The sequence below is a fragment of the Schistocerca cancellata genome, chromosome 4 (assembly GCF_023864275.1).
Source record: "Schistocerca cancellata isolate TAMUIC-IGC-003103 chromosome 4, iqSchCanc2.1, whole genome shotgun sequence".
NCBI lineage: Eukaryota > Metazoa > Arthropoda > Insecta > Orthoptera > Acrididae > Schistocerca > Schistocerca cancellata.
Window position 1 is genome coordinate 696,851,057 of NC_064629.1, and position 23,109 is coordinate 696,874,165.

At 38.0% G+C, this 23,109-nt stretch overlaps 1 protein-coding gene across 19 annotated transcripts in view; it reads left to right on the top strand.

Moving 5' to 3' along the window:
* The first annotated feature begins 771 nt into the window (after positions 1-771).
* The window catches only part of LOC126183635 (CLIP-associating protein 1-B-like), a 764,859-nt gene continuing 742,521 nt past the window's right edge, over positions 772-23,109 (top strand). For 14 of the 19 annotated variants that reach the window (XM_049925772.1, XM_049925761.1, XM_049925760.1 and 11 more), the window contains exons 1-5: positions 773-2,068; positions 4,350-4,412; positions 9,769-9,979; positions 12,192-12,297; positions 19,848-20,019. In XM_049925772.1, coding sequence (XP_049781729.1) covers positions 9,794-9,979; positions 12,192-12,297; positions 19,848-20,019 — 464 coding nt within the window. In that variant the 5' untranslated portion in view covers positions 773-2,068; positions 4,350-4,412; positions 9,769-9,793. Of the gene's footprint in view, positions 2,069-4,349; positions 4,413-9,768; positions 9,980-12,191; positions 12,298-19,847; positions 20,020-23,109 lie in introns of all 19 variants that reach the window. The other 5 variants (XM_049925777.1, XM_049925765.1, XM_049925764.1 and 2 more) reach the window with 5 other exon arrangements.

The following is a 23,109-nucleotide window of genomic DNA, read 5'->3' on the forward strand; positions in this document are numbered from 1 at the left end:
GTAATCATTGCTCCGTAAGCAGCTGCAAACATTTTTTGTTGAAGGCGCTGACGGTCTTGTTTCACATTGGTATATGTGTATGTTACGGCGATTTCTTTTTAGATAATAAACAGTTTACTGACTACTTTGCAATGTCTCGTTTTTATTTGACTGTCCCTTATAATCGTTGTCCTTACAGTAAGAAAGCGCAATAGCATTGTAATATGTATTTATATTTTTTCTTATCTTCATTTTTAGTGATGTATTCTGCAGTTTTCTGTTATCTCATTTGTGCATTTTCCTAGAGCATGCTTTGAAATTAGGCGTAGTATCTTTAACAGATAAATTCTCTTCTTCCCTCTAGATCTCTGTCACTGGACATCCCTCAAAACACGAAACAACTTTATTTATATGTTTTTGACACGCAAAGATTCGTATCTGGATGTAGGAATATTGAATCTTAACGTTTCGCACGCGTTTTGCGGCGATTTTCAGTTCACAGGATACAATTTATCGGCGCAGTCGTGATTTATGCCCACACATTTCAGTAATTTTGCTCAAGATTCCAATTTCACGCGCATCTCATTTACTGTACATTTCCTGTCCACCCGCTACGATTTCTCTGCGCAGATTTGATGTGTGAGCACTGTGCAGGTAGATCGTTGCGTGCGGAAAAGCCTTTGCACGAACCCAAGAGCTCGGTCAAAGATTTTATTTATTTTCTCCTTGCTCAGTGATCACTGCCTTTGCTCTATACCCTGTGAGACTGGATCTGGGTGTATCTGTATTTAGTATCTTTGATTACATTAGTGTACTGAGTTAATGCTGTGACATTATGATAGAGTGGGAGTTATGGTTTTTGGAAGTGGTGTTAATGAGTTGTTTCTCAAGTGCAGTAATTTGCCTCTTTGTGCAACGATGAATCAGTTGATTTTGTTTTTGTTTTTGTGGTTATTTAAGTAAACAATAATTGATGCGAATAACTAAAGTTATCACTGCACGATATATAAACTGTCATATCTAGTTTCTGTTATTGATTGTCGCTAAGTCACAGAATAGGACATAATATAGAAGATGAACTGTACAGGAACAGCGTCAGCGTATGTTTTTTCAGTGTCACTGTGATATTTATGAAACGAAAAACTCCTTCCTTTGGAACACACCCACGAAGGTGAAGGTAGATGCTAGCAGTTTGTTTACTTATTACGCCGCCGCACTACCTATGTGGAACAGTTTTATAGCTTTGTGTAGATGATTTCACAAAGTAACTTCACAAGCCTCAGTGTTTTATTATTGCTTTTGGAATAGTTGTGTACATTTGTTCGGCAAGGCTGCTTTAGTAGAGACGCGCAAAGTTCCGGTACCATCATTTCTTAACAACATAAGGAAACCGATACTAATGGTAGACTATCATTTAGAACAGTAGCAGAAGCATGGCATTCTTTACAAAACAAAATAATGACAACTGCTGATTCACCTGTGCTTTAAGTGTATCGTTTCTGCAAAATGCTGGGATGTGGACAAACCAATGAATGTTGGTTTAGTTAAGTGCCGATTAATAAAACAGCTCCAAGTTGAGGCCCGTCACGAAGCGAAAGAGCCATGTGATTAAGCAGGGTGCGAAAACTGTAAGTGTTTTTTTAGGATTGCTGTGTCACAGAATTTTTCTTGTTCTCTCACGCGCTATCAATAAAGCGATTCTGCCTTGTATGTATTTGTATCGTTGTGGTAAAAATTGCTCTCCCGTTGTTTATTGTGCACAGTGCATTATGAACAAATCAGTTACCTTTGTCGTCAGAGAAATAAAAACAAAAACAGACCAACCGCTAATCCACCCCTGCCCCAGTATGATTGATAAAGTTGTCAACAATTCTGTGCTAACTTTCAGGTTGATACAGTTTGTGTGTATGACCTCTGTATAAGTTGTCATTGACTAAACTCTCCAATAAATGTTTTAAGTGCATCTGTACACAAAAGAATTAATTTACTGTTCAAAAAGTTATAATAACTACTAATGGAAATAATAGCGAAAGTGTGAAATGCAGGAAAAAGAAACGGGCCATCACTCAGTCTCACCTTTCTCTGTAAGGTAAGTGATGGTCCACAACCATGGTAAACTATTATTTGTAGTAGGGTTGTCTGTTCAGCAGTTGATATAGAAAAGTATGGGACTCCTAAAAGTCATATAATAGTACTCCTGGTAGTTCCTTTATTAGTGGTGGCAGTAATCAAATATGGCCTGGCCTTTATTCATGATTCATTTGTCTGCTTCTGTGATTTCATTGCTTGTTTAATTCTGCTTGTTAATTGCCACAGATGAGTGCTAGTGTGATGTCATTGTAGTGCAGACGTTCATGAACTGATATTCTGCGATGCAGAAAAATAATGGAACATATTTAATGAATTCAGTTTTCAAGTAGTAGTCTGTTTACATACCTTTGTCATTGTAAGCAGACAGGCACACTGCTAATAGTCGTGTAGGTGTTTGCATGTGCCAAAGTTTAAGGGAGAATGTATATCAGATTTTGGGGCCTCATAACTTTGAATGTAATTCTCTAATTCAAAGGAGTTCTTAACAGCCTCATTGTTATGTTTGCGTAAGATTTATGGTATAGACAGTGCCATGAATAAAAAGTGAAAACAGTAATCCTTGTTCTGATATGAACTACTGCTGCTTACTTTACAATGAAATTGATTCCTCCCAGTTTTGTTAACAGTAGCCTATGGATAGAAAATTACTGCAGATATCCTGAAATTGTCATTGTAGTTACTTAGTTGTGGAGAGTTTGTTTGCTGTGGCATGCCAGTGTGTACATGATAATCATTTATATGCTATTTATATCTCATAGCAAATTTGCTTCTTTTGTCAGAGGTTCAGTGGTGAATAATCATTACACATGTTCTTTGATTGTTGTATGCTCACAGAATATGCACAATAATCATAGAAACATGTAATTTAATGTATCGGGTTTTCAGTTACAGTATTAAACAAACATAAGAATTTGTTCCATTTGTATGGTGGTTAAGGTTCTGATGTTTGTAGAGTACTTTGTATGTCTCTTTTTCATGACCTCATTCCACTAGTGTAGGCTAGAGTGTGCTTTTGCTGCCCCCTCCCTTCTCTGAAATTTTGGTTGTGGTGACAGATTGACTATGGCTCAGCTTGGTGTCTGGATTAGGAGGTAAGAATTTAGTTTAGAGTTGACGAAGCCAAAAAGTATGAGTGCCAAATACAGTTTGTGGTAACAGATTGAGCTATAGCATAACCCAATGTCTGTGTTTATGCCATATTTAACCCACTTTTTGCTATAAAAACAAACCATGAAAAATAGAAGCTCCCCTCCCCCCACTATGTAATTGTTACCATTTAGTTGTATTGTTATTTTAGCTGCATGTTTGTAAACTGTCATGCTATTGGATTTATTTTTTTGTGGCATAGAAGTAAGGGTGTTCTTACGTTGATGTGTGACTTGCATCATTTTGTGTCTTGTGGCGAATGTTCCTGCAGTTTAAGTAAAGATCTGAAAGTGGATAAAAAGTGATAAGGTATAATGAATATTCCATAGTTGGCTGATGGAAGTCCATTTTTTTCTTCTTCTTTTGTTTTTCCTCATAGTTTTATCAGCTGTATGCCTTTGAATGATATTGTGGATGGAGACTGCTGAAGCATTTGGCATATCCTTTGTATGTTGTTTTTGATATAGCAGAAAATTTTGATAGTACTATAAGCATTGCTGTTTTATGGAAGTTTTAATACAAATGCAGTTGCAATGAGATGGATGTGTATTTGCCTGAACTGTTACTTGAATATGATATGGTTAAAGAGAATGTGTATTGGAAAGAGTATAGGCATTCCAGTATCTTTGAAGAGGTGTGTGCAGTATTGTTGGATGCAAAACACCTTTTTTCCAAGTTCCCAAACATGTTTCAGCACCTCTGTGCCATTGTCAGTGGGTTTGTGTTTTATTTAATCTGTAATGCGAACATTTTTACTAAATGATTACAAAATTATGTGGATATTTATTTCAAACAAACAATTTGTTTCTTTTTGTTAATACCTTCACACTCTGTTTGCATGGTGTTTCAGGACCACTTGTGTGTTATTTATTAAAGGTAGCTTGTCATCTGCAACCAAATGTATGCTCTAAACATAATTTAGTTTGTCGCGATATTTCACATCTATATTTGTTCTTACTTATGTTGTTGTGTATGTAAGTAAATCTGAGATTCAGGTTTGCTGTGAAAAATGAGTCAGTATTGTACCATAAATCGCTTTCTCATAATAATAATAATAATAATAATAATAATAATAATAATAATAATACCCTTCTTGATGTAGTGAAACTTTAACTTGTATATATGATTTTCAGGGCTTGCTATCTATCCAGTTCACGGTTAGCTGCATTTCTGGTGCAATAAATTACTTGATACAGGTAAGTAAGTTGAAATTACATTGCGATTAAAATATTTATTTACTACTTTTTGAAAGAAGGAAATAGTTAATATTTGCAGATGCTTTTTTTCTGTTTACGTGAATTTGTTAATGTGCTATCACCAGTAGTAAAAAGTTAGACAAGAACAACAGAGCAGAGTGGTTCTATTTCATTTAATATATCTCTCACTGTAATTTCTTAAGTTAAAGCCACTACAAAATTTACTTGTGCTGGGTAGTCATGGTACCTGAGATGTACATTGCAGAAGCATTCAAATCATAGGTGAAACACTTGTATAGAATAAAGTAATGTCTGCTTGTGAGCTCATTCCTTTCAGCAATCTTGTTGGATGGAAGTGTTCCATTTGTGTTTATTATATAGGTAAGATGATATACCATCAAAAGTGTTTGTTCACATTAGTAATTTGGTGACCTAATACAAAATTAACATTAGTTCATTAAATAATTTCTTGTTTTTGAAGTGCTATTCTTTTCACAGAATAGTGAAGCATTTGCCATCATTCAGTCAACTAATTTTTCTCCACTGCAATTGAAATGGTGCAATTTGGATGTAGGTTTTCCAATCATTTCACTCAGTGAAATTAACTTTTACTTTTTAACAGATTTGTGGCTATAAAAAGGCTGGCATAGTTGTTGAAATAAACATCACCATCAAATTTATAAGTAAAATATATTTTAGTAGCTACTGAACTTAGTCATAAAATCTGCTGGGAAGAGTTATGTAGTTGATTGTTTTTTTAAATATAAAAAAGAAACCCAGGATAAAGTACTAACAGTTATGTACTGCATAGTTCATATTGTTTGTGTGGATCATTTAAATGCGCCAAAAATGCTTGAGAGTCATTTTACATGACTGTAAACCCTTGGGTACCTAGAAGATTTCAGTATGCTGGACGTCACACTTACTGGCTGTTCAACATTACTGCACCGACATATATGTTTGAGAAGTTATTGATCATTCTTAGAACATTAACATGATTTAATATATTGTATTTAAACACAGTTTGGACCGTGTTGTTAGCTATGGGTTATGAAGGCAAAATAGGAATTGATGAATCACTTCTGTAAGATACACCTGTCCTAAATCCAAACATCAGTTTGAACACCACAATGTTTTAATAGCTATGGTATCACTAGACTTGGTATTCCCTCACCTTGCTCTGATCTTTGAACTGACCTACCCAGCCACTTATTCCTTCATAAATAAAAGCACACAATCAGATCTCACTGAGGGACCAAACAAGGTTAAGGTATTGGTCTCACATTCAGGAGTGGCCTGGTTCAAATTCTTGTATGTCCATCAACATATAGGTTTGTTTGATTTCCCTGATTTTATTAAGGCAGTACTGGGATGGTATGCTTTAAGGACAGAACAAATTCCAACCCTGTTTTTGTGCTATCAGAACTTAACTCTAATCTCTAATAACCTTATCATGGTGGTATAATAAATCCTAACCTTCCTTACTTTCTGATAGAAGTAGTGGAGTTTTCAAGAATTCAGGGAAATGTCAAGTACTGATTATATTTAAATTGTCATAAAACGTTTGTGATGGTCTCTTGGATTTACTTTGTGCTCATGAACATGAACAGAGAGCTGTTTTTAAACCATGAAAATATGCATCCTGTAAAAAATGTGGATAGTGTCCATACTGCACTACTAATTGTTGCAGTAGAAACTAGATATATAATGAGTCCGGCCTCAGCAGCCAGAGATAGTAGAGAGAGAGAGAGAGAGAGAGAGTGAGTGTGTGTGTGTGTGTGTGTGTGTGTGTGTGTGTGTGTGTGTGCGTGTGTGTGTTTTACTTATTTCAGAAGAAGGCCTTCTGGCCGAAAACTTAAGTGTTCAGTAGCTTTTTTTTTTTTTGTTGTGGCTGTCTCAGACTTGACATCTCCGCTATATGGTGAGTAGCAGTCTATCATTTATTATCTGTCATTATTCTATCCTGGATTTTCCACTGTGACAGTGTACTCTTCTAGCATGACAGATTCATGGCATGAAAAGTGTGGTACTGGGATACTGTGGAGACTTACTGGTATAATTGCTCACACATTACGAAAACTGCTTAGGAAAGAACGTTATTTATAACATCTTATAGATATGTAGTTAAGCTCAAATACCAACTCCAGCAGTGTCAATGTAATTTAGCACGTTGATTAATCATATGATTGTGTACCTCCGTTAACTTATGGGGTAGTAACCACAAAAATTACACTTGTTTATACATAGTATGTATGCCTAGATGAGTGGGAAAGTTAATTATATACTGTTAAGAACTGTTAAAAGCAAAAATGGACAAGTTACTTGGTACAGGCATGCAGAAGGTAATGATGTGAATTGTGGGAAATTTAACTTCTGAAAGTGAACTTGTTTATGCATTTTATAATGCAGATTTGAGTTTTTTTTTAAAGTCATGCCATCACATCTTTTGTGAAAAGAACATTAACTGGAGGGAGGAATTCAGTCTTCAAAGTACAGCTCTATGCTCCAGACAAGATCTCCAATAGCTACCAATGCTGTTTCCATCTTTCAGCCCCAAATTGCAAATGGCTGCTCCAACTTTGACTGTGCCAGCACAGAGACATTGCCATAAAAACATAAACAAAATCATTTTACATTTGCAGACTTGCAAAGCGACCATTCAAAGCCCATTTAGACTACCGAGAATCTTCAGTTGTCGTATGGGTTATAGCTAGACATGTTAAAACTTGAAACTTTGAATCTTTTAGTTTCTGAAATGCCGAAAGCAGGAGAAATAATTTCTGTATTATCAGCCATTTCTATCATTAAATAATGTGGCCTGTATCAGTACTTCTGCATCTGGTATGACAATTAAAATCACACATGGAGAAAATTTTTGAATGAACTGAAAGAAGTTTTTTTTTATGTGAAGCTTGATTATTTTTATACCACACACCCTCTTCCATCAAGCTCAACCAACCAAGCACATACGATTCAATTCTGTGAATCACTTTTATAAATAACACTGCTTAATTGTTGGCTGCTGTTGACAGTTCACCACTGAACGTAATTGAGAAGTTGTGTATGGTAAGCTGGCTTGCTGCAGATGGTATGGAAAATTTTTTTTGCCACAGTGCAAGGAATATGTTGAGCAGTGTGACAGCAAGATATGCAAGCCTTAGCATTTAGGTATCTCAGTAAAAAGGCAAACTGACACAACAGAAAGTTATCAGACAACTTGCCCACATTGCTCTTAAATTTAGGAATGAACTGCAAGCAGTTTGTGGCTGTAGCTTCATTATTTTATATCCACATAACCTCGTCTAACAAGCTTATCTAATTTTGGTTTGCAAATAATTCTGTAGCTATTCGGTATTGATCTGAGATCATCCCTCCCCCCCCCCCCCCCCCCACACACACACACACACACACACATACACACACTGATAAGCCCCAACATTATGATCTCTGCCCACTGTGATGTTGGATACCTCTTGGTGCCGTTGAAGGCACATGGCACGGTAACAAAAGTATGTAAGGAGAGCAGACACAGACTGGGGATCACCGTAGTGAAGATGTGAGCTGCAAATGAGGAAATCCATTGAGGTAAGCAGCTTTAAAAAAGGGCAAATTATTATTATTATTATTATGCAGAGCCTGTGAATGAGTATCTCCAGAATGGAGAAACTGGTTGAATGTTCATGTGCTACTGTCGTGAGCATCTATGGAAAGGGAGAAGGACAGTCAAACTACCACTAGATGCTAAATGGTTGGATGTCAACGATTCTTCACAGAATGCGCGATTCGGAGACTTGTCTGTTCTATAAAGTAGGATAGATTGTGATCTGAGGCATCCCTACCAAAAGAGCCCAATGTTGGTGTACACACAAGTGTTTTGGAGCACACCATTCATCGTACATTGTTGGACATGGAGCTCCGCAGCAGACCACCCCTATGTGTTCACATGTTGACCCGATGACATCGTCAATTACGTTTGCAGTGGGCCAAGACACAGGGATTGGACTGTTGATAAATGGAAACATATCAGCTCTTCAGGTGAATCACAATTTTGCTGCACTAGCTAACTGATTGTCTCCACAAATGCCTTCATTGAGGTGAACAGTGGCTTGAAATGTACAGTGTAACACGGGTGCAGGCTGGTGGGAGCAGTATTATGTTATGGGAGACTTTCTCCTGCTCTTGCATTGGATCTGTGGTAGGAATTGAAGACACAGTGACAGTTGTGACCACCTGCATCCCTTCATGCAGGATGCCTTCCCCAATGGTGATGTCATCTTTCAGCAGTATACTTGTCCATGTCTCGGAGCCAGAACTGTGCTACAGCGGTTTGAGGAAATTACGGAATTATGGTGAACTCACATTGATGTCTTGGTGACCACATTTGCCTAGCGTAATGCTACGGAACCCATCTGGGTCATTATCAGGTAGCATCACTGCATAGACAAATCAGCGTCCTGTTATTTACATGAGCTGCATGTAGACATTGAATGCCACATACTTCCACTAGCCTACCAACAAACTGTTGGGGTCCCTGATACGCAGAATCAATGATGCATTTCATTTTAGAAATGGACAAACAAGCTATTAAGCAGGTGGTCATAATGTTTTGGCTCATCTGTTGTGTGTGTGTTTGTGGGGGGGGGGGGGGGGGATTTCTCATACACTCAGTGTCACTATGCTGCGGTACTGATGTATTGATTTTGCAGTACTGCAGGTAACCAACAAAATCCTTTCTGTTTCTATACAGCTTCTTAATCTCTGGTAATGACCACTTGAAATTTCTGATTAATGTCTCCCAAACTTCATGTTAAGTGTGTGTTATGTAACAGGAATTAATTGTTGGAGTACAGTAGGTTTAAACTAGACCAATTAGTTTCTCTTCAAACATTAAGATGTGTAGTATTAGCTCTTTTTTTTTAAAGAAATAATGAATATTGTTTGCTACACTTGCCCCCATCTTAATTGCAGAATGCAGCTCCCTACTTCAATCAGAAAAAGAAGAAAAAGGATCCAACATGGCATGAAAATACAGTAGGGTGTGCAATTTCTGTTATTTTCATATTAAAATCTTTTGTTGTATTGTAAATGGGATGTTGGATAGTTTGTCCAATCAGTGACCAAGCAAGCCTAAAAATACCAGACTAGAGAGATCTGAAATTAAAATACAATGTATGTAGTGAGTTTACTTACATCGATTGAATTGTGAACAGAAGTTTTATGTTTGGAGGTTGTTGATTTTCTTCTTAACTGTACATCTTTTTTGCAGCTTATTTTTTTCATATTAAAAGTTGAATTTGGTAAATCATATTTTTCTTCCAGAATTGAAATAGATGACACATTACTAATTTTGTTGCAGGTTCCAAAGAAAGAAATCCAAGAAAATGGCTGCTCCAAAATCCTTAGATGACTTTAATAAACTGTTAGATACCTCAGATACAAAAGTAAAACTAACTGTTACAAATAACTTACTAGCCTACTTATCAAACCCAGAAAACAGTTTAGAATGTGAAGACATCGGCCTTTTCATGGATGCAATGGTACCCTGGATGCAGTCAAGCAATAGTAAGGTAAGTTAAATATTTTTACAAGAGGTAGTAATAAATATTCACTAAGCATTTATACTGTTGTTACAAAAGTGATGAGTTAGATACATAAAATTGTACATTATCTTCTCTAGATAAAACATTCAGCTAGTTAATGTTTCAACTCAACATGGTGCCAAAAGATGGGCTAATATTGAACCAATTCTTTTTCATAGCTGTCCATAGACTGGAGTTTGTCAACAGAGACTGACAGTAGTTCTAAGACATATTTGGATACTTATTGGATGAAAATGTAGCTTGTTGTTTAAAATTCTTTAGAATATTTATCGTAGAATTGGTACATCCCTTACAATCCAAATTTGTACTTTATCCTGTTCCATTATGGTTTCAAAGTAATTTTTGGCAGCAACCATCATAAACTGTTTTGTTTTTTTTTTTCAATGAAAATCAGTAGAAACCATTGAAGATGCAAGACAATGCCTTGCACATGTGACTGCTGCCAACCTAAAAATAGGCCAGGATCCATGTATTGTGTTGCCTCATATCTGGATCCCTCCAACATTGTTGCAAAAAAATGGTACCTTAATTGCTCAACTGAACTAATGCTTGGAACCACTGTGGTTCAATGGGTGATTGCATGAGAGCAGTGAAGATGCTGCATTCTGTGCTGTAGCTGTTAAAAAAGGCATTTTGTGTGGCATTCTGCACATGCATCCCTGGTAAACTAATGAAAGCATAACTTTTTTTGTTAGATGGCCAATAATAGGTGATGCTGTGTTAACCAGTATGGCGTTGTGGTTGCTTTGAACAGTTATTACCAGTTGATGCTGTGCCTGATTATAGATTAGTTCTATCCAGCAATTCAACTGCTCACAATAAATAGTAATGCTTTCATTCAACCATTTTGAAATGTGAGCCATTGAACTGACCAAGCTTGACTCCATGAGAAATAATCATTTTGTGTGTGTACTGCTCACCTAGTGGCAGTGTGGACACCTTTTAACTGACTTTCCAAACAGGATAAGGCATGGAGGAAAATGTTTCTTTGTTGATAACTGTAACATTGAAGTCACTGATAAAGGCACTGGCACTTCTTGTTGTGAAGGCCAGTGAAACTGCAAAGAGACATACAGTTTGACAGTATTATTAACTTAACATTGAATGTAAAGGGAAAAGGTAACACGAATTTAAGCTTGAGGAGGGAACCAACTGTCCCATTAAGTGTTAACAATAAATCTATAGCTTGTGTAGCAAACACAAAGTTGTTAAAGATGAATATTGACTGTCAGTTGGTTTAGAGTTAACAAATGGAGATACTGGCACAGAGAATGCCATTGTCATGTTATATGCTTTTGGTAACAGTCAGTACCTTTTGGCGATTTTTTATTCTTATGTACACTCAATTCAGTGTTTTCTGGGAATGAAATACACAAAAAATGGACGTAATTCTGTCAAACAATAAGAAAAGGCCCAAAAATAGTAATTAGTTACTAATAAGCTCATTCTGAGGAAATATATTTTTTAAAAAAGGCATCTCCACTGTACCGAGTGATTTCATCGACAGTCTGGTGCGCATTTAAGGAAAAACGTTAGTATATCTCACCATATAGCGGAAATTCTGAGTTGTAGATAGGCACAACAAAAAGACAGTCACAAATACAGCTTTTGGCCAGTAAGGCCTTCGTCAAAATTAGATGATAAACACACACTCACGCAAATGTGGCTGCCCCCCCCCCCCCCCCCCCCACCACCACACACACACACACACACACACACACACACACACACACACACACACACACACACACACACACACACACACACACAAAACTTCAGTCTCAGGGAATTGTACATTTCATCTTGGATTTTCCATTGTTTGATTTGTTTACCAAGAAACTGAAAACAGCATTTTTTATCAGGGATTAAATTGTATAATAATTTGGCCAATGAGATGAAAGTGATAAATACAATACATTTAGTTAAAAGGCAGCACATCCCTCCTGAACACAGCAGACAGATGGCTTCCTGAAATATTGAGTCGTGTTGATTTTTGTATCCCAAGGAGACTACCAAGAATTATCACACTTGGCAAGCCTGCGCAATGACGGTATGCACTTTATAAGATTTTACATCGTGTGGTCAACAGCATTTTCACCCTTGTTTATGTGCCTATCAACACTTCAGCTATGTGGTTACCTTTTGTTCCTCCAATTAATTTTCATTTTATATTTTACAGGTGTCACAGAACTCAATTGATGTTTTGACTAACTTTGCTGATCGAATGGGTACAGATTTCAAACCGTATTTGCATATGGTAATATCTCCTGTGGTTGACAGACTAGGTAAGTCATCAGATTTTAAATTTGGTTCAGTATAAATATTACTTAGTGTTGTAGGTGTGAAAGGGATGCTGCATTTTGAGCTCCAAAATTGGAACTATTGGATATTATTTGCAAATTGTTTGTGGTGTGGTGGTAGTTCTTTGTGTAGTTTCCAGTTCTTCAGTGTGTTATAGATATCAGTTCTCTTAAATCGAGCCTTCTGAGCTGTTTGCTGCTCAGTGGTTGTGTATGTGGGGGGAGGCGTGTGCTCAGAAATGGCATCATATGTAGTTAGGTAGTTGTACTGAAACAAAACAGTGTTGAGTGTAGGTACTTCTGCTGAGAAATTTATGCTGCAGTTGGTCTCTAGCAGACCAATATATATTTTGATATGGTATTGTAGAGGAAATTGATGAGTCACAATTTGGTAAGAGAAAGTTCAGCAGGAACAACTAAAAGATGGGGAGATGGGTGTTTAGAGGTATGAAGAGTGGGCCAAGGGTACACTTGTGCAGAATTTCACCAATTGTATTTTATTATGTAACCTCATTGCCAATGCACTTCCTGTCGCCCCTCTTGTCAGTTTAAACTAAGACATGGAGTTCATGTGCGCCATTTGTATTTGAATTCTGTAGACTTTGCTTTTTGTATTATCGTGTTTTAACTGTTTGTGTCTCGTGTTCACTAAGGCAGAATTTGGGAACTATGCCTGCATTTGCCTAAATAAGCATGGGAAACCACCTAAAAACGACACTCAGGCAGATTCAATCTGGGTGTGGCTCAACTCCCTGCCTTAGAAGCTAGCATGCTGCACATTATACTATACGAACAGGACAAGAGAGTGTCCTACAAATGCTTTTTCGGAGTAATACCACATCAGACAATAGCTGTATATCTCAATATTACAAAAGAGCACATTTTTACAGGCACAGTTCTTATTTCAAACTGTGTCCAGTCATACTAGTGAGAGAGCGACAGACAAAAATTTCATTCATGTGAGAGTGAAGCATAAAATCACTTTTAAAGACAGTGCTAAAAGTGCTTGCACTAACTGCACTTGGCAACAATAAGAGATCACTGCACTGCACAATATAGTGCAGCACATTGTTTTACAGCTAATGGTTTGAATTATATTTGAAGCCAAAATGAGGCAGCCTTATTTACATATTTTGTGAGAGCTACTGTATTCATGTACACATTATTTCTCTTCCTGTACCTTCCGAAGTGTTGCTAGTACAGTCAATTGCTCACTGCCATTTCTTTGAATACATTACATAGGCCACAGTTTCTGTTACCACAGTTTCTGTTACCGCAGTTTCTGTTACGTTTGGAGGTGAAACGTTCTTAATTCCCTCCTTCACAGATTGTATATTTGTAATTACAACTATGGGATGAAGATTGTGATGACAGACTGATCTGTAATATCACCCGAGATTTAGGTTAGGTTGGAAGATGATAGTTCAGTTGTGATTCAGTGAACCCAACACATGCAATGTTATGAGAAGCACATTGGTTACAATTACTGAACAGTGAAAGTAGTAATAAACAAAGGCAGCTCATGCTCAGAGGTTACATACATACAACACTCATTACTTTTTATTGCAATTTTTTCCATGTTTGTGTCTATTAGTTTTTGCAATGACAGATTGATCTGCAGAGCAGCCCAAAGTCTACATTAGATTATAAGATGACAGTTTGGTTGTGAGTTGGTGAAACCAACAAATGCGAATACAAAATCTTAGATGTGGTATTAAAAAAAAAAAATTTATGTATTGTAACCTGAGGTCTGGGCTAGGTTTAAAAGTGACAGTTTGGTTGTGCATTGGCAAAGCAGTATTGAATGTTTTAGTAAACCCTAGATTAACCATGTGGTTAAGAGGTCTCCCCCCCCCCCCCCCTCCCCCCCTTGTGACATTTTTTGTGAGTTTGTGACACTGCGTGTTAATTTTTGGACTCGCACCAGCACCATTTAGAAGCTGAATATTTATTGTTGATGCCTGTTGTGACAGCACTAGCACACTGCTGTTCCTGTCTACAGTTATAAGAAATAATTTCTCTTTGGAGTAGTGTGCTTGGGTGGCATTTGTCATCTACATTCCTGTACACTGATCAGCCAGAACATTATGACTACATACCTAACATCCGGTTTGTCCACCCTGAATACGGATAACAGCGGCGACACATCATGACACAGAAGCAGTGAGGTGTTGGTAGGTTGCTGGAGGGATTTGGTATCACATCTGCACACAAAAATCAGCTAATTCTCATAAATTTGGGGGGGGGGGGGGGCAGATGAGTGCTGCCGCCACATTCAACACATCCTAGAGGTGTTCAATCAGGTTCAGGTCTGGCAAGTTGGGGGGGGGGGGGGGGCAGCATATTGATTGGAACTTGCAACTGTGTTCCTTAAACCACTCCATCACACTCCTGAACTTGTCATTTTGCACATTATTTTGTTGAAAAATGCCAGTGCCATCTGGAAACATGATCGTCATGAAGGGATGTACGTGGACTACAACCATTGTACGATTCTCCTTGACCATTATGATTCTGTGCATGAGCTCCATTGGACCCATGGATGCCCACTTGAATGTTCCCCAGAGTGTAATGGAGCAGCCGCCAGCTTGTCTCAGTTCGGCAGTACAGGTGTCAAGGAGTTGTTTCCGTGGATGATGTCAAGGAGTTGTTTCCGTGGATGATGACGGATTCATGCCCTCTCAACAGCATGAAGGAGAAGGTATCAGGATTCATCAGACAATGCAACGCTCTGCCTCTGCCAATGGTCATGTGTCCATTTCAGTAGCGCTTGCCTATGTTGTGGGATGAACATTTGCATATGCATGGGTCATTGGCTGCAGAGACCAATCATTGATAGTGTTTGGTGCACTGTGTGTTCAGACACACTTGGAATCTGCCCCAGCATTAAAGTCTGGTGGTAGTTCCACCACAGTTTGTGGTTTGTCCTGGTTTACCAGTTGCCCAGCCTACAAGGCTCAACATCTGTAATGAGGGGTGGCCACCTAACCCCACAATGTCTGGACATGGTTTCACCTTTATTTCACCACATGTTGGAGACACTCACCAAAGCATTCATTGAACACCCGACAAGTTATGCAGTTTCCGAAATGCTCATGCCAAGCTTTGGGCCATCTCAGTCTGCTCTTCAGCAAACTCGAGTAGATCACGCGTCTTCCCCATTCTGCATATGGACAGCATGCTCACTGATACTACATGCACCGTGTGTGTGTCTGACTAGCAGTCATTCCTCACCAGGTGATGCTGCTGTCACCTTGACCGGTTTGTATCGATAGTAGGTTGGTAGTCGTAATGTTCTGGCTGATCAGTGTGTGTATAACGAGTAAAATGTCAAAATGCAAGAAGACAGAGACGACAAAGTATAAGAATTGTATTATGTAGTGACTTGAGGAGGAGGACGAGGTGAAATTGATCACATATGACTACTAGTGACCACAACACTGAACCAGTACAAGAAGTGAGTGGTGCGGAAAGTAGATCCAATTTGTCTGAACAGAGTGATAAGGCTGCATCCATTTCATCTTAATTTTATTTTGGAAAGGACCATGATACAAGATGTGACATTCAAGTTCCTTGACAAAATTTGTGTACTCCAGCAAATAACATGTTCCTTGGTGTTGAGGAAGAGGGGACAGTTGATCTTGAGAAGCCATCAGGCTCTAGAGGTGTGCCTCAGGAAGAGACAAAACTACAAGGAAGTCATGCTTCTAATTTAAGAGATGGGTGTCTGAAAGCATGTCAAAGATATTTGTGTAACATTCTTCAAATCAATTCAGTAGAATGCTGTGGACAATCAAAAGTAAGAGTACAGGAAAAGAACATGTTTTGTCCACTTTTTCCAGAAATGAACTATGTATGCCATGACATGTAGGATTCTGTGTTATTTCATACTGTTGATCAACCAGTGTGGTGATATGAATAGTCCATATTATATAACCTGTTTTAGATTATGCGTGCAGGGAAAGAACATGCTAATGTCTCTTACTACAGGGAATATATGTGCTTTGTCCAGTGTTGTGCATTAAGCTTTAGATTTCTTGTGGGTAGGCAAACAATGTTGAAGCAAGAAATAGAGAGCTTTATCCCGTAAATGATGTAATCAAGAAAATTCTTTGCAACATGTTTTGTATGCTTATTACTTTTAATCACTCATGAAACTTGCTCTAGTGGCGCCACTTAGGTTACTGTATTCTTATGCACTCTAGTGAGGTATTTACAAACTTAGCATGCCTTTCCTATGGCAGTTAGAATTTCCAATGCCAATGCCAGAAACAAAAAATTGTGATCACCACCACCAAAACATTAATATTAAATATTCATTGACATGTCAAAGTGTAATAGAGGTATACAGAGACAGAAATTTGATGGAAAAAGTTCAACCACTTTGTTGATTCACTTGTAAGTAGCAGAATGTGAAAATTGTGTCCACGTTGGTAGGTCACCCTTTGGCTGACTGGACAGAACATTCAGTACCTCTGTAAGAACTGTAATCCACAGAAGCAAAGACCCTAAACCTCTAATACATGGGGCTAACAGGCATTTGAAGGGACAGTCTTAAGATTAGCTATTACCAGTTTGAAAAACATCACTTTATATCCAACAGTTCCAAAAGTGTTGTCTGTCATTAAGTAAATTTGTGTGGAAAATATTTGAAATGTTTCCTGAGAATTTAAATTATTTAATCTATTATTGAGAGACATATTTTATATATTTTGGCCGGCTCTGCAAAAAGCCTACAAGCTGCAGCTTACATTAAGTGTTATGCAGCTATAGTAGGTAGAGTTTACCAAAAAATGTAGTATGCTGTGAAATAATGACCTATCTAGCATTTGAGATGTCAATGCTTTAACACTCTCTGTACCAGGCCTATTTTATGCACCCGTCCCTAGAAACCGGGCAATTTTACCAATATTAAAAAAATTACTGCATCAAATCTACTGTTTGGATTGTGGCAAATTTGGTACCATCTTGAAGCTGCACATTTCTACTTTAATTCTGAGTGAAAGAAACTACTTTACAATGCACAGCTTTAAGGTACAGTTATAGAAATCACTTAGATGTTTTAAGAATTTAGAAAAAGTCATACGAATAAGGGAATACAATTGTGATTTATTTTTAACCAAAATTGTGGCACTACATTACATGTTTCTGATAGTATACAGTATTACATATAAATTTCACACAGAATCATATTGTTTTTTAGTGTGGAAAATTTTAAAGCAAGGTTCCAGGCAGAGTGCAACGCCACACTGTTCACATTCGTATCGTGTCTCTTTGCGAGAAGCCTTGCCACTCTGTTTCTTGCTCCTGGAACTGCACACGTGACACACACGAGCAGCATACTTCTTAGTAGTTGCAGGTATGTGCTGCAAAAAATGTCTCTTTGTTAGCCGACCTACAGTTCCTTCATTTCTTGGAATGAATTCAAGTGTGTCGTCTTCAACAAGCTGAACTGCAAGCACTGTTATAAAGTCTGTTATTGTAATTTTCTTCCTGTGCACTGCATTGTACAGCCAAAATGCATTTGATACTCCCATAAGCAGCAAATGGAAATATAATTTTCGCCACCATTTCACAGTTCTGTGCTGGAACGGATTGTACTGCAGGCGTTGGTCTCCAATATCCACTCCAATTTTATTGAGGTTGTAATCAAGTACCTGAAGTGGTTTCAATACTACAGACCCATTTCTCTTAGTATGCGTACCAAATGTTGCTTGATGCCTTGTAGACAATGTATACACATCTCTCTTATCTTTCCACTTCATTGCCAATACATTATCTTTACGCCGAAAAGACATTTCGCCCTTTTTCAGCTTAGCAGATACTAAATCTTTAGGCAATCCTTTCCTGGATTTGTTCACAGTACCAACAGCTCCAGTGCCTTTCTCTGCCAGTTGCTGAAATAGCTCTGGACTGGAATAAAATCGATCTAAATACACAGTGTGGCCTTTGTTCAGCAAGCTGCTGTCAGACAACAATCGCAAAATAACCGCAGACGAAGAATTGTCAACAATATGCTTACCAGCATAAACTTCAAAATTTACAACATAGCCACTACTGGCTTCAGCAACAGCATATACTTTCAGTCCATACTTATGAGGCTTATTTTGCATGTAAACACGGAAACTCACACGACCTCGAAATGGGCAAATTCCTTCATCAATTGTCACTTTTTCTGAGGGACGATATGCCTGGATACATCGCTCCTTCAAATTATTATAATATGGCAAAACTTTGTAAAGTGGATGAAATCCATCTTCGCCTGGTTTTTTCTGATTTGAAATGTCAACAAGATGCAAGCATGACAGTATCTGAGTGAAACGCAAACGGCTCATGACATGGGGACAAAAGTTACAACTAAGAACAGGATTAGTGCTCCAATGGTCCGCAATTTTGGGCTTTTTCGAAACACACATGTGGAAAATAATACCCAAGAAACGCCTCATCTCACTTATAGTCACTGGCTTCCACGAACTCAAAACTGAATGGGGCTTCAGATTATTTCCTCTTCTTTTCTTCTGTATTGTCTGTGATGCATACAAATTTGTCTGTCTCTTGAGTTCATTTACGTCACTGTCAGTAAGGAACACTTTACTGCAATCCAGTACAGAACTCGACTCATCAATATCCACTAGTATCTGCCTGGGTGTCGTGTTGACAGGCAGAGGTCGGTAGGTGTCAACTGCAGTCCACTCACTGTCTTTCGGATACGGCACAGCTGCTGGATTTGAAGCAACACCTTCAACATCATTCTCGTCTTCATCTGAAGACAAACTGTCATCAATCTCGTCTTCTAAAAAGAATATCACATTATGTGTAACTACATACATCGTTTACACATGTTCAACAGATATGTGCGTACTGCACAATTACGTGGAAAATTCGGAAATACGTACCTTCAAACACACCATTGCATTCAGAATCGTCTGAATCACTCTCTACATTATCCAGAGTGTCGCTATGATTGATCAAATCCGCAATTTCTGCGTCTGATAAACCGCGCCGAAACATGATGACAAACAACTGAATGATATACAGACTGAGAACGCAAAGATAAGTTTTAACATGAATTACAGCGCTGCCGTGACATCTATGGACGCATTTTGTTAATAAACATCTGAAAAACGTATAGCGCTGGCCAAACCCGTAGAAATAACGTTGCAGTGTTTTGAATGAAATTAAATGTAGCGGCCCGTAAATTTTACGGGCTTGGTGATTTTCGCGCGATTCCAGGCCCGTAAATTTTACGGGCTTGGCGCTTAGAGTGCTAATACAAGTTTTTAATTGTGTGTGGTTGGGAATGACTTTTGAGCTTACGATATATATAGAAAAGTGTATGTGGTGTGGACGTTGTAAGTCCAAGTGACTTCACAATAATTATTCCAATATAATTGTAACAGTTATCATAATTAATTTTTGGTAAGAATATGTGTATTGAAAAAGTATCAGAGCTAGAAAAAATGGTCATGGCATTAGTTTCAGATTAGTAGATATGTAAGGAATTAATAATAATATCTAGTATGTTTGTATTTCAGGAGACAACAAAGAAGTTGTGAGAGAGAAAGCTCAGCTTTTCCTTCTGAAACTTTTGGAGAGGGAAATTTCATCTCCATATTACTTGTTTGAGAAGTTGACATCAGCATTTGCTCACAAAAATGCTAAAATCCGAGAAGAAGTGTTAATCTGTTTTCAGTCCGCACTGAGGGAGTAAGTGGAAATATTTTAAAAAGTTTCATACTTTAAATATAGTAAGTGCCCTTAGTTTCTTTACAAGTACACATGTAATTATGAGAAGTAACAATACTTGTAGTAAAACCCTAAAAGAGTACAAATCCATACTTTTTTGAAAGAAAATGTATGATGGGCATTCAGTAAGTAATGCCTCCCCTCCTCCACCCCCCCTTTTTAATCCTTTAATATACCGTATTTACTTGAATCGAAGCTGCACCTGAAAAATGAGACTGGAAATCAAGGAAAAAAAAAATTCCCGAATCTAAGTCACACCCGAAATTTGAGACTCAAAATGCAAGGGGAGAGAAAAGTTTTAGACCGCACCTCCAAATCGAAACAAAGCTGGTCCATTGTAACATGAGACACAATTTAGGTCGAATGGATGAAGATACAGCTACAGTAGTTTGATTCGAGTTGTAAGCTTTGCAGTTAAGCTTTACCAGGTAGCCATTGCTATGCGTTAGGCTCTCTGTCCGTATTTATATGGGTACCCTCCTCTTTCATGTGCTTCGTCTGGTTTGAATTGATTGCTTATTTTGCTTTGATCTGATAAGTGCCGTTCTCTTTGTTATAGGTGTTTATGTCACTCTAAGCTGAAAATGTGTTATTGTACTGTGTCATGCATTGTTTGTCGCATTCAGATAATGAGTGTTTACGACCTGTCACCGCTCGCAGGATGGCTTGCTTCTGTGCGCACTACCGCCACTTACAATTAAAAAAAAGAGAGTAATTGTCTCATTAGTGAAACAATGGCAAGAGAATGCTATATGTTACTGGTGCTTTCTTTGATAATGATCAACAAGTACCAAATAATAGACTGCGTATGATAGACGATGTTCTGAACGAGAGTTTAGGGAAAATTTTTCTCTGTTTGAAAATCTTTGCAGACGCCTCTTTATTACATTATATTCTGCACAGAAATTAGAGTCAACTTAGATTTAAAAATCTAGTAAGTTGCCGTGCTTCATTTCTGACTGTATTACTGTTCAGCATAAGAATAATACGAATATAAACATGACATGATATGTATACCCTTCCGCGTTTGCTGTTGTCTCACTCTAGTTTCGTAGTTTATTAGACAGACAGGATTTAAATGAGATAGCAGCAAACACGAAAGAATACAAGGCATAATGTTTACATTCATATTATTCTTATTGTGAAGAGAATACTGCATGTGATTCACGATTCATAAAAGTTCCTATTATCAACCATCTCTTGTCACAGGTAGGAAAAAATTCAGAACATAGAGTTGACCATATTTACATACATCCCAAACAGTCTTGCCAGTCGGATTTCCGTAGTACGTTTTCAGTGGTGACTTCAAATGCAGTGTGTGTTATTGTTGTCTTCAGTCCACAGACTGGTTTGATGCAGCTCTCCATGTTTTTCTATCCTGTGCAATGCAGAGTAGCAACACTTATAAAATAAGAATGAAAATAACTTAGAAATTAAATGCTGAAATTTAAAACAAAATTTTATTATGATTGTAATACATCTTATACAAAATGTTTAAAATAACAGTCATGACTCTGAAGCACACACTCTCAATTCTTTGTTGCTCATTTCTTCATACAGAGCATCGTCCTCTATACCATCTAGTGCATTGGATATCGAACATTTTTTAAATGCTTGTTGCACAGTCTGATTTGGTATACACTTCCATGCATCATAAATCCATTGGCACACTTGAGACAAACTTGCGCGTTTTACACGTCCTGTTGGTGTCAGTCGTCTATCGCTTTTCAAAAGCCAGTCTGTGTACATGCATTTAAGCTTGTCCTTAAATGGTTTATTCAAACAGGGGTCAAGTTGTTCCAGAATTGACGTCATCATGCCTGGAATTACTGCCAAGTCCATTTTGCTTTCCTCTAATTTTCGTTTTACTGCAGGTGTTGTATGGCCTGCGTACGCATCTAATGTCAACAGACTGCGTAGACCAAGCATTGCGCCAGGAAGATGATTCCACACATGCCTAATCCATTCCAGTACCACGTCCTCTGAAAACCACCCAGTTTCATTTGCTCATACAATTACAGTTTTTGGAAACACTTCTGATTTCGGAAAGTCTTTTGCTTGAAAACTGTGAATGGGGGTAATTTAAGTCCATCTGCTGTGCAAGCTAGCATGACGGACGTCTGCTGTTTTTTTCACCCCTTGATGTAAGAACACTTACGTCTTTCTTTCCTTTGGTGTCAAACGTATAATTTGACGGCATGTCAAAATTCCTATCTGGCCAAGAAGGTATTGCTTTCCTGTGTGCCACCTAATTATGAAGTGCTGATATTCCAAAAGTTTTTTTTTCATAATTTTTCGGCAGCTTCTGTGCGACTGAAGTTCGCCTCCGAAGTGAAAAACCCCAGCGCTTCATAAACAGATCAATCCAGCTGTGACTAGCCTTAAAATTTTCAATTTTTTGCTCTCTAGCAATTTCATGTGCCTTAATTTTTAAAATTTCGGCATTCACAGGCAGGAATTTCTGACACTGTTCCTCAAATTCATTTAAAATCACTTCTAGTGCATTATATTGGCCACACATTGGCCCACTAAATGCTTTCCTGCTGGCATCACCTGATGTTGCTCTCATCAGTCACAGACCTGCAGCACGATTAGAACTTTCTTCTGCAAAAGAAATATTTGAAAGGCTGCTACATTCGAAGATAAAAGAAAAAAAAAGTCATGTGACTTGGGCCTCCCGCCAGGTAGACAGTTCGCCTGGTGCAAGTCTTTCGATTGGACGCCACTTTGGCGACTTGCGCGTCGATGTGGATGAGATGATGATGATGATGATGATGATGATAAGGACAACACAACACCCAGTCCCTGAGCGGAGAAAATCTCCGACCCAGCCAGGAATCTAACCCGGGCCCTTAGGATTCACATTCTGTCACGCTGACCACTCAGCTACCGGGTGCGGAGCATTCGAAGATGAATAATATGGAATTTCTATTTACTTGATTGGATAATGTACGAAAATGCAGTGGTCAAAACTCGGGGCGGAGAAAAAAAGCTCATCTTATACCTTTTTTAAATTTATTTACTGAGGCAGAGGCAAAGGTTTTGGCACCA